Genomic DNA, 15,204 nt, shown 5'->3' on the forward strand with positions numbered 1-15,204 from the left:
CCCCCTGCCCCTTGCCTCTCTTCATCTAAAGAATAAGAGCTGTGGCTGTCTCTAATAAGATCCTTCCTTCCTTCACCCGGCAGGTCTTCACAGGGCAAGGAAGCAGCTGTCTCCGGACGACTCCCACCTCAGAGCTGTACAATGTTTGCCTGGTTCAAACAGACCTCCTGGAGGCCATCTCTGACATGAGCTATTTCTGCCACTGCATAAGACGGTGCGAGGAGAACTATGACAGCTACTTGGCCAGCAGTGCTGGGAATTGCATCTAGTGGGGCTGACCTAGTGACGGTAGCGGGGGGAGTCCTATTGCCTCAGGCATGGTGTGGTGCTTACAAGAGAAGAAGAGAGTCAACTGTTTTGGGCCTCTGGGCATTGGAAGCCTCAGCTGAGCTATTCCCTGCACGCACCCCATTGGAGTCAGCCTCTTTGCTTTTGCCTTCCAGTCAATGCTCGGGGCAGGAAATTCCAGACGCTCCTGTGGAACAGACAGCAATCCGGGAAAGCACCCTGTGGCACGTTTTCTGATTCTGTCATAATCAGAGCATCTGCACAGAGGATACTTTCCTCTTACTTAATATTTATTCAGAAGGTGTTTGGGTTTTTTTGGCGGGTGGGAGTTCATGGGACTTCATTGCTGCAGAGATGGTTGACCTTGGCTAACCTCTACCTCAAAGAGCTTGTACCTTACCACAAGGCCCTTCAGCGTTGTGCTCAGCCACGGATGCAGAGAAAAACTGCTGGCACAGTCTGTCTTTCCAAACATTAAAATCAACTCCAGCTGCTCTTGTTTGTTGATTGGCTGTGACGGCTGCTGACCCCAGTGCCTGAGGTATGGTGCTAAGTAGGCCCTCGTGAGTGAGGTTTGAGGGATTAAGGTTTGTTTCTGGTACAGCCAAGCAAGGAGCTAAATGAGGTTCAGTGGCTTGTGAATGCAGCCTGTTTGGAGAATTATTCATAAACATGACCACTGCAAAATCATGTAATAACTGGCTTCCAAAAGCTCTGACTTCAGAAATAAGGGGTTTGGTTTATTGCCCTCTATCTTTGCATGCAGATCAATGTGAGCAAAGGGCCCGAATTCTCTGGAAAGAAGCTAATCGTAATTATGCTGGAACGGCTTGAGGACTTCCAGGTCAGGAATGGGAACCTGTAGCCTTCCAGATGTGGTTGGTCTCCAGCTTCTATCAGGAAGGAAAGGCCTGTAGCTCAGTGGTACAAAGCATTTGCTGTGCATGCAGATGGTTCCAGGTTCAATCCCCAGCATCTCCAGGTAGGCCTGGGAGAGACACACACACCCTGAAATCCTGGCAAGTTTCTGCCAGTCAGTGAAGGTAATGCTGAGCTAACAGACCAATTGTCTGATTCGGTATAAGGCAGCTTCCTGTGTTCCTATCAGCCCCAGCTAGCACAGCATTGGTCAGGGATGATGGATGTAGCAGTCCAACAATGGAGGGCCACAGGTTTCCCCTCCTTGTCCCAAATTCTGCTTACCTACCGTTCTCTTCATATGGTAAGGGAGAAGAGGGATTTTTTTTCATAAAGTCCCCCCCCCCACCTTTTGCTGCACAGAGAGAGCTCAGTCCAGGTTGCTGTTGCTCTTTGCAGAGAGCACTTTTGCTCACAGGATCCCTCCCACCCAGTGTCAGAGAGAGGCAGGCTCTGCCTATTGTTGCCGCTGTGAGGCCAGTGCTCTGTTTGGTGCTTGAGAGAATAGTTTGACATAACAGTTTTACCTCCCCAGCAGCGGGAGGCTGAGCCCAACTCCTTTTGCCAGGGCTCAGCAGAAAGTGGGCAGTGGAGGAGCCTCTGGAAGCCATTGTTCCTAGTCTGCTCCTTGCCTTTTAAGGTTGTATTTCTCCTCTTGTTGAGCTGCAGGGCAAATGTGTGGCACAAAGTGGGAAGGAAAACTGTGAAGTATACTGTAATTCAAATATCTGGAATGCTGTGATGTGTGTGTGTGGGGGGCGTAAACATAGGGTTGCAGTAGATTATCACAGCCTTTTTGCAGAATGTGGTTCAATTTGGGTATTGTCCGATAGGCAAGATAAAATAACCACATGAATTTGCACAGATCAGCCCAGAGTACTCAATTTTATTATGCAAATGTATTATCTATTCCATCCCTTTAGCTTGGGACTGTTTTAGAAAGATCAGGATGTCTCAAAATATACTAGATATGCAACTAAATAAACCCCATGGGCACTAAATGCCTGCTGTCTTACATTTCCCTCTTGAAGGTTGATTTTGGCTTTCAAAAAGAATTAAATGAGTTTGAGGATAGTTTTATCACTGCTTATTAGTCATATTTTCTAAATGGAACCTCCAAATTCAGAGGTGGTATACCTGAATACAAGACACTGGGGATAAAGAAGGCAGAAGTGCTATTGCTTTCAAGTGCTCATGCACTTCTCAAAGGCATCTGTTTGGGAAGAAGATGCTGGACTAGATGGATCTGTGGTTTGGTCCAGCAGGGATTGATCCAGCATGTTCCCTGACCCTTTAGAAAAAAGGTTTGCCTGGGAACAAGCCATCAAGACTACCTTTCTCTGTCTCCTTCCTGTTCATAGTTGGTGCTTGAGGGACAAACACAGTCAAGATTGAAAATGAGGCAAAAGGGAGGAGAAGGTCTCTGAAATATATAGGATTCAAGGTGCTCCAGACTTGAAAGGTTCATCAGGCAGGTGGCAGGCATAATCAATGTGCCCATGCTATTTAGACAGGGAATGTTAAGCTAGCTTGGAGAACCAGCATGATCCCATAGAGATAGGTGCAGAACCTGGGCTCAAATTTCCGCTTCAGTCAGATCTGGCCCATCCACATGTCCACACTGACATGTTGAAAATACAAGTTAGGTGGATCTGTGCAGAGTGTCATACCTGTTAGAATTGCTTGTGGGATTGTTTTACCACATTCTCAACTCGTAGCTGCACCATTGCTTCTTCACAGGACAAACCCTAAGCAGACTTCTACAGATGCGGTCAGGACATAAGCTGTGAATAGAAGTTTGAAATCATCTGTTCCACAGGAGTATAATGGATATGCTTGAGATTCTTGTAAGGCAGTTTGTGCATTCAAGAAGCATTATGTAAATGATCCTTGGTGACTGATTTACAACATTTGTTTAGCTATTTCTGCCCAAAAAGATGCCCAGAAGTGGCTCACTACATTCACTATTGGCAATGGCTGCTTTGTCATGCATGTTGAAACCAGTCCACATGGCAAGATTCTATGGCTAAATACAATAGAACCTCACTGTAATGTGGCTCGCTGTGCCGTGGATTCAGATATACTGCAGCTACGATGATGACCCTGATGAGTACAATACTGTATACAATTCTGTAGTTTCTGTTATAACGCAGAAGCCCTGTAACCCGGGTGCATCCTTTGTCCCCCAACCCCCATGTTATAACAAGGTTCTACTGTATTGGAAAAGGGGCTTGCTGGGAGGGGGGGGGAAGCCTATACAGTTCCAGTTGCTCCTTTGCTCTTCAAGAGGGCCTCGAACCAAGGGGCTTGTTGGTCTGTGCATAATGCAAAGCCCCTCTCAAAGCAGACCCTCACTCCTACTTCAGTGTCCCTCCTGCCAGTCCCTTTTAGAAGCATGGCCCTGTCTGTCCACATATTTCTCAGCCTGACAGGTGAGTGACAGCTCTCTCCCTGAAGCCTCTCCTTGTCAATTATGAATTCAGTTGCTATCGAGACTAAGGGGATTAAGGCAGCTGAAGGCTCCGGGTTTGCAGCCTGCCGTGCAAGACATCTGTACAGAGCTGGCTCTCCACAGTCTGGCTCTCCTGCAAGATGAGATTGCAGGGTTTCTACTGGGCTGCCATTTCTGAAGGGCTCCCCAGGCAAGCTGAACCACTTATCTCCTAGGAGTGCCTATCCCCAGATCACGTCTTTCATTTTTTTACTTCAGAGTTAATTAGTCTGAAACAAATACCACTTCCCTGGCTCCATAAAGAGAGCCAGTGTGGTGTAGTGGTTAAGGTGTTGGATTACGACCTGGGAGACCAGGGTTCGAATCCCCACATAGCCATGAAGCTCACTGGGTGACCTTGGGCCAGTCACTGCCTCTCAGCCTCATGAAAACCCTATTTGTAGGGTCGCCATAAGTCAGAATCGAGTTGAAGGCAGTACATTTACATTTTGGCTCCATAATCTCTTTTTTTTTTTTTTTTCAATAATTTTTATTCAGATTTTCATAAAACATACAAGGCGAAATCATAAAACATTCAAAGACAAAAAACAAAATCAAAAATAGTTAAACAAAAAAAATAAAAAATAAAAATAAAAATAAAAAATAAAGAGTAAAATATTGACTTCCCATTTGTCAAAGATCAAATCAGTTATAAGTCTATAATATATAACAATCCTGTCTCTTAAGTCATATTATAAAATCACTTTCCTCCAGTAGTTATCTTACTTAATCATCAAATCTCATAAACATTACTTTATTCTTTCCACAAAAAGTCAAAGAGAGGTTTCAATTCTTTAAGAAATATATCTATCAATTTTTTTTTCCAGATAAGCATATCGATTAATCCATCTCATTACTAATTATGATAATCTTATTGTCATAACCATAGTCAAAATAAACATTTCAATTAATCCATCACATCAGAATCTGTTAGGTTCAGTAATTTCAGTAGCCATTGTTCTATTATCCCTATTAGTTCCATTTTCCATCTTCCATCTTCAGTAGTCTTGTTAAGTCCAGTAATTTCAGTATCCAATCTTCCATTATCAGTATTCCATAATAATCTTGCTGTCAAAGCCATAGTCATATAGTAAGAGTCTGATGGGAATTACCTCTATCCCAAATATTTTCTTGCCATCCATTCTAAATAGGTTGCTGAAATACTGCTGTAAAATCATATCTCTATTCTTTTTTTCAAAATACACTGGGTCATCTCTTGAAAGTTTTTCCATTGTCACATGGCTGCAGTTAATTCCATAGATTTTCTCTATATTGGGCTCCATCACATCATTCCAGTCCAGAAGATTATCCATGCCATTGATAACTTTATCTCTAGAATCTTCATTAATTTCTTCAGAGATAAGATTGAGTTCCAAACAATAGATTTTATTTCTAAAGTCCATAGACTCCAAATCTTTTTCCTGTTCCACGTTTGTTCCAATCTCCGGGGTCTCCTCTCTCACAGGGACCCCTGTTCCAGTCTCCAGGGTCTCCTCTCTCACAGGGACCCCTGTTCCAGTCTCCAGGGTCTCCTCTCTCACAAGGACCCCTATATCTTTAATCTCCTGTGTCTCCAAACAATAGATTTTATTTCTAAAGTCCATAGACTCCAAATCTTTTTCCTGTTCCACGTTTGTTCCAATCTCCGGGGTCTCCTCTCTCACAGGGACCCCTTCCAGGGTCACCTCTCTCACAGGGACCCCTATATCTTTAATCTCCTGCGTCATTTTACTCAATTCAATTTTCAGCTCCTTACAACCCTGTCGCAGGTTTTGTTTCGTTATCTCAATCTCATCCATTATTTTCTGAAACATAGTTATTTCCAGATTCTCAGCCACTTTCTTAATTGCCATTTTAAAAGAAAAATATAGGAAAACCACTTCTTATTTCAGCAACAATTGGGTTAATACTCCAAACTTGGTGACATCACAGTATAAACAGAGCAGACAGCCTTATCTCTCCATGCTTAAGTAAACAAAATGCAGTTCCCAGGATCGAAACAATTAATGGCGTCGTTAGGAAACAGATTCGACAAAATAAAATAGACCAAAAAGAGAGTAGTCTCAGACAATATAATATTCTTCAAAATAAAAATCTGGAATAGAAATCCCTCTTCTGTGTATATCTTTAGAATGCAAGTCCAGGACAGCTTTTTGCAACAAAAACAGAGATAAGCTATTAATTAGTGAGTAGCAGAGAGAAGTTATGGCTCCCCAGTGAGATGTCAAAAACCGATCAATCTGGCAAATCTCTTTTAAACAGCAACAATTTAAGTCAAGTAAAAAAAAAATATAGAAAGAAGGGTGCTTGCCTGTTAGTGCGTTCTCTCTTAGAAGGTAAGATGAACGTTCGCTTTATCAGATAGAGCTTGTTGTTGAAAATCCGTCCCACCTTCGTCGGCTGGACCTCGTCCCATAAATTAATGAGATCTGGTCGTCCCAACAAAAATAGGCTTTGAGGTTAATCTCTTCGTTTCTCCCTACCCGGGAGAAGTTTAATCAGTCAAAAAAAAAAAAATCTGACTGATATATCTGAATAAGCTTCTTTTGAGGCAGGAGCCCGTCTCAAAAGCAGGCACAGGCTAAGTCACCCTTCCCGGAAGTCCATTTTGGCTCCATAATCTCAATTGCTACATGCTCAAAAGACTCTTTAAAAGAGGAGTGACAAACTTTTTTTTATGTCCAGATGCCACATTCCCCAAGGGGTAATCTCTTGGGGGCTGAATACTGGTGGATGGTGGGGCTAGAGTCAAAAATGGGTGATGCCACCCCTTTTTTCTTTGAATACATTTTTAAGACTCTTTCAATGCATACTCAAGACATGAACTATTTTATTCCTTCACACACCGAAAACACCCATTTTCTATTCACAGTTGGCACAGCAAGTGTCTTATTTCCCCCTCATCCCCCCCTTTAAAAGTAACCTTGGTAATGGGCATTCTAAATGTTCTTAGGCTACGATCCAGTGCACACTTACCTAGTGGTAAGTCTCAGTGAAGTTGCTTCTGAGTAGACATGCACAGGATTATGCTGGTTGCAGTTTTGAATAAAGAAATAAATGTATGCCAGATGTCACTTTACATCATCCCATTGTACTCCAAAAATGGGTATTTAATTCTTAATTGCTCTCCAAGCCTAAGTGTGTCATGGAGGTTTGTGGGGGTGGGGTCATCTACTTTTTGGCCACCCTAATTAGGACTGCAAAGGAGTGGCTAGCTATACTGAGAATTAACCATAGGGCATTATAAATTGTAGCACTTTATTCCCAGGAATGCCTGCAGAAGTCTGGCCCTATATTCTTTTTGAATACAAGTTCATTCAAGCACACGCTTGAATTGGTCTGAGATATTTACAGTATGTTGAGCTCATGCATTTTATTGGTCTCTTTATTAGCATTTACACTGTAAGTTTGTTCTTTGCGTTATGGGCTGCTTCATGTTTCTGTTAAAAATGAAAATGGGGGTAAAAGAAATAAAAATAATTTTGGGATGTGCACCCATGTACTCTCTTTTGTATCCAATAAGTATGGACTCCTCCTTACCTGTGCCTAATCCTGGAAGCTGATCTGTCAATTTCACCTCTTAAGGAAGCTCTTTGGCAAGCTTGAGTATCATCCCAGAACCTTCCTTCTCTACACAGTGCATCACGTACCTGTTGCATTTCATTTTCTTGTCAAAGCTCTTTGTCCTGACTGCCCCAACTTATTTTGGGGCAAGATAATTCGAGTTCAAAGTAAAATTGTGTGTGTGTGTATGAGATTATAATTTCATGCATTGTTTATTAGTTTTTCAAATTTTTCTGTAACAGTACAAGTAACAAGCATGAAAAAGAAAAAAAAACGGAGCAGCAAAACTTGTCAATTCATAATACCATGAAGAAAATCAGACATATGTTTAAAATGAGAGAGAGAGAGAATAAAAATCTGGGGGAGAATGGGTTGAATAGGGAAGGGGAGGGAATAGGCTCTGGCAGAGCCCACATGACGTGCTGATCATGCAAACAGCTCCAAGCAGGGGTCCCGGATCTTGAGAGAGTTTGTTTTGCTGTGTCTCTGAGTAAAAGTAGCTCACTCACGTGCTGCAAGGGAAGAAAGATCCTCTGACCAACGAGCAATTGGGGGAGCCATTCAATCCTTCCAGTGTTGTAAGATCTGTCACTTGCAGATTATATATTTGGGTGCAAAATGAACCTTGCAAATCAATAGCATTTGTGTAGATAACCATATTTTCTGCAAACTTTCCTAGCAGTGATGAGGTGTTGAGTGGTATGGCTAAATGAGCACCCTGAATGGCCATAGGGATGTTAGACTAACTACTCTAAGGAGCTCGTGTGTCTTTAATAGTTGTATACAAATGGGGAGAGTAGTGATAAGCATAGCTTGCAATGGTGGACATAGTTACTTTTCTCCCCCCTACCCCCCAAATTCTCCAGTTACATGGCTAAAGCCACAGATGCCCTGTTTTGTTCTGAACATGACCATAGACTATGAGTTAGCAGGGAGCTACTCAAGACATGGAAGTTCTGACCCTTTCATATGAAGGGTTGTCAACTTACTTTCCTAGTAAGCACTTGTGCCTTTTAACAACTTACCCAAGTTCCTGATGCAGAAATTTAGAAGTTGGATATTTTCCTGTCACGGAGACAAAGTGATGGGGATGGTTTCACCTACTGTATTTCTGTGTGTTAAAAGCCCAGGAGCCTTTCCAGAAAAAGTTGTGTCCAATTTGTACAGGACTACCTTTTGCACATGACATGGTGAAAATGAAATGGACTGCCTTCAAGTCGATCCCAACTTATGGTGACCCTATGAAGAGGGTTTTCATGGTAAGCAGTATTCAGAGGTGGTTTACCATTGCCTTCCTCTTGAGGCTGAGAGGCAGTGACTGGCCCAAGGTCACCTAGTGAACTTCATGGCTGTATGGGGATTCGAACCCTGGTCTCCCAGGTCGTAGTCCAACACCTTGCCTTTTTAAGGAGCATATCCCACAATTATTCATCTGTTGCAAACAAAGGAGCAAGAATCTTGTGGCAGTGTAGTGATTGCCACAAATGCTAGCATGAGTTTTGTAGAGTGAAACCTACTTCATCAGGTGCAAATCTACTTGTCATGTTTATGGAGATAAGTTCTGAAAGTGATGACAGTGTGCATACACATGCTTTTAAAAGCCCTGATCTATTAAGTTATCAAAGTGTCAATTCTAATTGGTTTGGAGTTTTTTTTTAAGATTCCAGATGCGTGATGTGTTTTACACAACACGTAACTCACGCACAAAATCCTTTCCTACAAAATGGGCATAAGTTTAGAAGACTTTAAAGGACTGGACAAAGTCATGGAGGACTGGACTATCAATATTAACTATGACATCTAAAAAGAACTTCCAGGTACAGAACCAGTATTTCTGTGAACAGCCAGATTGTTGTTGTTATGTGCCTCCAAGTCGACTACAATTTATGGCGACCCTATGAATCAGCAACCTCCAAGAGCATCTGCCATGAACCACCCTGTTCAGATCTTGTAAGTTCAGGTCTGTGGCTTCCTTTATGGAATCAATCCATCTCTTGTTTGGCCTTCCTCTTTTTCTACTCCCTTCTGTTTTCCCCAGCATCATGGTCTTTTCTAATGAATCATGTCTTCTCATTATGTGTTCAAAGTATGATAATCTCAGTTTCATCATTTTAGCTTCTAGTGATAGTTCTGGTTTAATTTGTTCTAACACCCAATTATTTGTCTTTTTCGCAGTCCATGGTATCCGCAAAGCTCTCCTCCAGCACCACATTTCAAATGAGTTGATATTTCTCTTATCCACCTTTTTCACTGTCCAACTTTCACATCCGTACATAGAGATCAGGAATACCATGGTCTGAATGATCCTGACTTCAGTGTTCAGTGATCCATCTTTATATTTGAGGACCTTTTCTGGTTCTCTCATAGCGACCCTCCCCAGTCCTAGGTCCTAGCCTTCTTCTGATTTATTATTATTATTATTGTTGTTGTTGTTGTTGTTTATACCCCGCCCTTTTTCCAAACTGGAACTCAAGGCGGCTTCCAGATAAAAGTACATATCATTCAGAACATATAAACATATAAACATATATAATCAGCATTAAAACAGTCTCCATTTTGGTTAATGACTCTGCCAAGGTATTGATAATCCTTGACAAATTCAATGTCCTCATTGTCAACTGTAAAGTTACATAAATCTTCTGTTATTATTTTAGTCTTTTTGATGTTCAGCTGTACTCCTGCTTTTGTGCTTTCCTCTTTAACTTTCATCAGCATTCATTCCAAATCATTACTGGTTTCTGCTAGTAGTATGGTATTGTTTGTATATCTTAAATTATTGGTATTTCTCCCTCCAATTTTCACACCTTCATCTTGGTCCAATCTTGCTTTCCGTATGATATGTTCTGCGTATAGATTAAATAAATAGGGTGATAAAATACACCCGTCTCACATCCTTTCCAATGGGAAACAAGTCGGTTTCTCCATATTCTGTCCTTACAGTAGCCTCTTGTGCAGAGTATAGGTTGTGCATCAGGACAATCATATGCTGTGGCACCCCATTTCTTTTAAAGCATTCCATAGTTTTTCATGATCTACACAGTCAAAGGCTTTGCTGTAATCTATAAAGCACAGGGTGATTTTCTTCTGAAATTCCTTGGTCTGTTCCATTATCCAATGTATGTTTGCGATATGATCTCTGGTGCCTTTTCCCTTTCTAAATCCAGCTTGGACGTCTGGCATTTCTCGCTCCATATATGGTAAGAGCCTTTGTTGTAGAATCTTGAGCATTACTTTACTTACATGGGATATTAAGGCAATAGTTCGATAATTACTGCATTCGCTGGGATCCTCTTTCTTTGGAAGTGGGATATATATTGAACACTTCCAGTCTGTGGGCCATTGTTTAGTTTTCCATATTTCTTGACAGATTTTTCTCAAAATTTGGACAGATTCAGTCTCAGTAGCTTGTAGCAACTCTATTGGTATGCCATCTATTCCTGGTGATTTGTTTCTTCCAAGTATTTTAACAGCAGCTTTCACCTCGCATTCTAAAATTTCTGGTTCTTCATTATACGGTTCTTCTGTGAATGAATCTGTCATCCTGGCATCTCTTTTATAGAGTTCTTCAGTGTATTGCTTCCATCTTCCTTTTATTTCATCTCGGTCAGTCAGTGTGTTCCCCTGTTGATTAATCAACATCCCTACTCTTGGTTTAAATTTCCCTTTCATTTCTCTGATCTTTTGGAATAGGGCTCTTGTTCTAACCCGAACAGCCAGATACTGGGGCTAAACAATAGGAAATGTGTATAATCTTCATATTCTGCTAGTGAGCTTGCAGGTTGGCTGGACGCAGGAAGGCATTATCTTGTGTTATGTACAATGTGGCTTATGATTCCAGACTAACATTGCATAATAAATGCAATTTGTTTGACATCTTTCTGACTTACTGTTCATTGCATTCACGTAAATGGTGCACAAACTGGATTCATTACCTATCCCTAAGTATACAAATTAGTTGTAGTCTTCTGACTCATTATGAATTTCTAGTGTGGCATAATTCTGAGCCAGTTGCTCACCTCTGGCAAACAGTCAAAACATGACAGATGGACCCAGCCAACCACCAGAGAACTGGACAATGAGAAACAAATGGGACATTTATATATAATTTCCTGCAGAGAGATGATATTTATGATTCAGTAGGACAAAGGAAAAAGTTATATGCAGTGCAGGGATGTTATTCAGTACATGAAAGACTTGGGACATTGGCCCATAATACAAATTTGCATATGCTAATATACATATATGCAAATTTAGATTTGAGTAAATTAAGATGGTGGGTGACTAGGATCTCAGTGGGGCCGTGCTTTCCAGCAGCTCTGCAAGTAAAACATTTAAGTTTTTAGAAAAGGGGGGAAAGGCAGGAGAGGCAGGGCCCAGTATAAAAGTCCAGGGCCTCAGGTCCCTTGGGCCATCCCTTAACAATGCTCCTGCTGCAATGGCAGCTCACCCCATGTTGTCCCACCCAAATAAAGATTTGTGCTTTGTACATGACAGTGCATATAACTTTTTAGGAAAAATGTATGCTAGTGGCCAGTTGGAAAGGGTACCGGTACAGAACAGCAATGTCTCTTTGAAAAATGTGTGTTTTTGTGTGTTTTAAGGGAAGGAGCTGTAGTTTAGTGGTAGAGAACATACTTTGCATGCAGGAGCCAGATTCAATCTCAAACATCTCCAAGTGGGCTGGGGAAAAGTCCCAGCTGAAACCCTGGAGAGCCACTAACACTGGTATATCAGGATTGGGGAACCTGTGGCCCTCCATATGTTGTTGGACTCCAACTCCCATCAGCCCTAGCCAGCATGGCCAATGATCAGAGCCGGTGGGAGTTGTGGTCCAACATCTGGAGGTTCCCCATGCCTGGTGTCGGCAATACTGAGCTAGAAGGACCAGTGGCCTGACTTGGTATAAGGCAGCTTCCTATGATATTTTTCTTTGGTTTCTATCCCACCTCTGTTCCATTGTCGAACGTTAGTGAGTTTGTACCATCTGCATCAGTGTTACGCAGCTGGAAGGCCATGAACTGGATAGGAGGAGGATGCTAGCTAAGCAAGAGGCAAACTATCTGCCATCCAGGAAGGAAAGTAAGGGAGAGCATGGATTTGTGTGAGATCAGAGATCAGGGTTGTGGAGGGCAAGACTGGTGAGGTCAAGGCCAGGCACTCCTGGCTTAAGCTTACTAGCCCAGTGAGCAAGCCTGGACCACCTGCATCAAAACTAAAGAAATGGAAACACAGAAAATGGGGTAGACAACTGGGGTGGGGCAGGGAGACATCCATCTTGGTGTACCATATGAAAACATTACAGCAGCCTTGTGAATAAGCCAACAAGTTATTTGCCCGCAAACTACAGCAATAAAAGATCAAGCATGCAGGGGGCTGGTGGCAGCCTGCTGAGCCTCCATGCTGGGTGAAGGGAAGGGCCTTTGCCTTCTGGTAGCCTGTCTGGTTTCTGTGATAAGTGCAGAGGAGGGATGGAGCCCTTTCCCATCCCCCACTCGCTCGCTTGCCTGCATCCATGCAGTTCCTCATCACTTAGGGCCACCAGGCATGGGCTTAAATACAAGCCTGCATTACAGAAGAGGCATCACCCCACCTGTGAGTGAAAGAAGGGAGAATCTCAGCCTCCTAAGACTGTGGTTTATTGTCTGCAGCTTTTTAGAAGGGCCTCGAATATAGGAAGGGCTATACAGATCTAGGTGGTCTTACTCTGCATTGTCTGCACTGACAGGCAGTGCCCTCCCTATCTGAAGCCCTGGACAGCTGCTGCCAGTAAGTGTAGACAATACAGAGTTAGATGATCTGACTCTGTATAAGGCAGCTTCCTGTGTTTGAGGCCTTCATGGCATAGAGATTAGGATGTTGCACTAGGACTGGGAAACTTTCGATTCAAATCTCCATTTGTAAAAAGCTATAAACAGTAAACTGCCATCATGAGAAATTGCGATTCTTCAGAGGGGTGATGCCTCAAAAGGTCATAAAAAGGAAAGGCCAATGACTTTCCTCGACCTTTAGTTTTGTGCAGCTCCATACCATACATTTACACACATGGCTTCCCCAAAAGAATCCTGGGAACTGTAGTTTGTTAAGGTTGCTGAGAACTTGTTGCTCTGTGAGGGAGAAACCACACTTCCCAGGATTGAGGGATGTCATCAGCTTTAAATGTGTGTTGGGTGTATTTTAAATGTATGGCCCATAGCTCAGTGGGACAGCACTTGTGTTGTGTGCTGAAGATCCCAGGTTGAATCTCTGGCATCCTCATCCTGCCTGAAACCCTGGAAGAGTCATGTGGACAGGATAGGGCTAGATGCACCAATGGTCTGATTCGGTATAACACAGCTTCCTAGGTTTCTTCATGCTCCACCACCCGAGTGAGTGGGGCATTGCATTTGCTTTCAGAAATATTTGTGGGGCTTTTTTTAATAGCAACGTCAAGTCTTTCATTGGGTCTTTTCTTCCCTACTCCTAAAAAAAATAACTCAGTTTATGTAATTGTTCCAGATATGAAATATTTAACCATTCAGAAAGGGAAACAATTCCGAAATGTTAACATCCTCACTAAAAACTGCAAAGGAAAAAAAAACTTAGCAAATGATCCGAAACAGCACCTCGTGTTTCTAACCGCAGGGGCGTAAAAGGCGCCACGCGTGGCCGCCTTCTCCCACGGGCCTCTTCTGTGCCATTGCAAGGCGGCTGTCCCGAGCGCGCTGCGCCCGGGGGAGGAAGAGTTAAAGCGGTGAGCGGTGTGTGTGGCGGCGGCGGCGGCGTTTTCTTCCCCCTTCCTCCCCTCTCCCCCTCCGCGATACTGAGAAGCTCGCCGAGAGTGAGGAAGCTGGATTGGAACAAGGAGGCAACGCGCAGAGAGGAGGTGTGGGGAGGGGGCGCTTCTCCACCGCGCCCGCAGAGTTTGCCCGGGCCAAAGAACCGCGCAGTCCAGGCAGGTGAGCGACGCGCGTGGTGCTGCTGCCCGGGCTAGTTGGGTGGGTCTGAGGCTCCGTCGAGCGATGGAGAACTCCGATTGTCAGACTGTGGCGTCCTTCTTCTTTCCCGAACGGTGGAGCCCGGAGAGGGGGACTCCTCCTCTTCCTCCTCCACCAAAGTTTTTTCTCGGCGGGAAGAAGGGAGAGCCGAGAGAGGCCGCAGGGAGCCGGAGCAGGCGGCGTCTTCCGAGCGCATCCGCGCCTTCAGGCAGTCGGAGAGGTGCCGGGGCGCAGTGTGCTAAGCAGGCGGCTGCTGGAGCTTTACGCAGCGTGCCTGTGGGCTCCGCGCCTCCCTTTGCGGCCATTTGGTGTTGCGGGAGCTTTGGGCGCACCGCGAGTCTCTCGAGCTGGACGCTGCGGCTGCTAAAGGCAAGATAAGTGTTGCTCGCGCCCCGGAGCCGGCCGCCCCAAGCTCTTTATCGGGCCTTCAAAGAGTCCGGAATGGCTGGAGATGGCGGGGGAAGGGGCGATCGGCGTGTGCTGTCGGGTAAAGCGGGGATGGGAGCCAGGGGCTAATAAACGCCTTACCTTCGCGGCATAGTTCCTCCCAGGGGTGACGACCCCCCCGTCTACTTTTTCTTCCTTCTCTCCTGCCCTCTGGAGGGCTGAGGAGTGGTGGTGAGAATCCTGTTTTTCCTAGAGCTTAGGAGATGTGTGCCAACTACGTGTTTTGAAAAGGCGTGATTAGAGCTGGGGTTCATCCTTGGCCTGTTTTCAGTGCCCTCTGAGCATGTGCAGAGTGCTTTTCGGCTGTCCTCCTCGCCTCCACCAGATGCACAGTCCCAGTTATGTAGCTTGATCCTATATATTTTGACTCTGAAGTAAGACCCACTGTAGTCAGGATAATACAAAGGCAACTGTTAAGAAGCATTAAAAGAAAAATTATTGGAAGGCAAAACAAAAAAGAAAGGACAACCACGTTTTAAAACAGAGATCAGAGACGAGACAGATTCCAACACCAACCCACCT

General features: G+C 43.9%; 2 protein-coding genes across 11 annotated transcripts in view; both read left to right on the forward strand.

The window, feature by feature from the left end:
• Positions 1-4,156, forward strand: part of LOC133380810 (uncharacterized) — a 66,685-nt gene extending 62,529 nt beyond the window's left edge. For all 7 annotated transcript variants that reach the window (XM_061618859.1, XM_061618856.1, XM_061618857.1 and 4 more), the window contains exon 6: positions 84-4,156. In XM_061618859.1, the coding sequence (XP_061474843.1) occupies positions 84-269 (186 nt within the window). In that variant the 3' untranslated portion in view covers positions 270-4,156. The remainder of the gene's footprint in view (positions 1-83) is intronic.
• A 9,725-nt stretch (positions 4,157-13,881) lies between these two features.
• The window catches only part of KLHDC8B (kelch domain containing 8B), a 39,476-nt gene continuing 38,153 nt past the window's right edge, over positions 13,882-15,204 (forward strand). For 3 of the 4 annotated variants that reach the window (XM_061618865.1, XM_061618867.1, XM_061618868.1), the window contains exon 1: positions 13,882-14,196. The gene's annotated coding sequence lies outside the window, so the exon portion shown is untranslated. The remainder of the gene's footprint in view (positions 14,197-15,204) is intronic. The other variant, XM_061618866.1, reaches the window with a different exon arrangement.

This window comes from Rhineura floridana, chromosome 3 (genome assembly GCF_030035675.1).
Source record: "Rhineura floridana isolate rRhiFlo1 chromosome 3, rRhiFlo1.hap2, whole genome shotgun sequence".
NCBI classification, from domain to species: domain Eukaryota; kingdom Metazoa; phylum Chordata; class Lepidosauria; order Squamata; family Rhineuridae; genus Rhineura; species Rhineura floridana.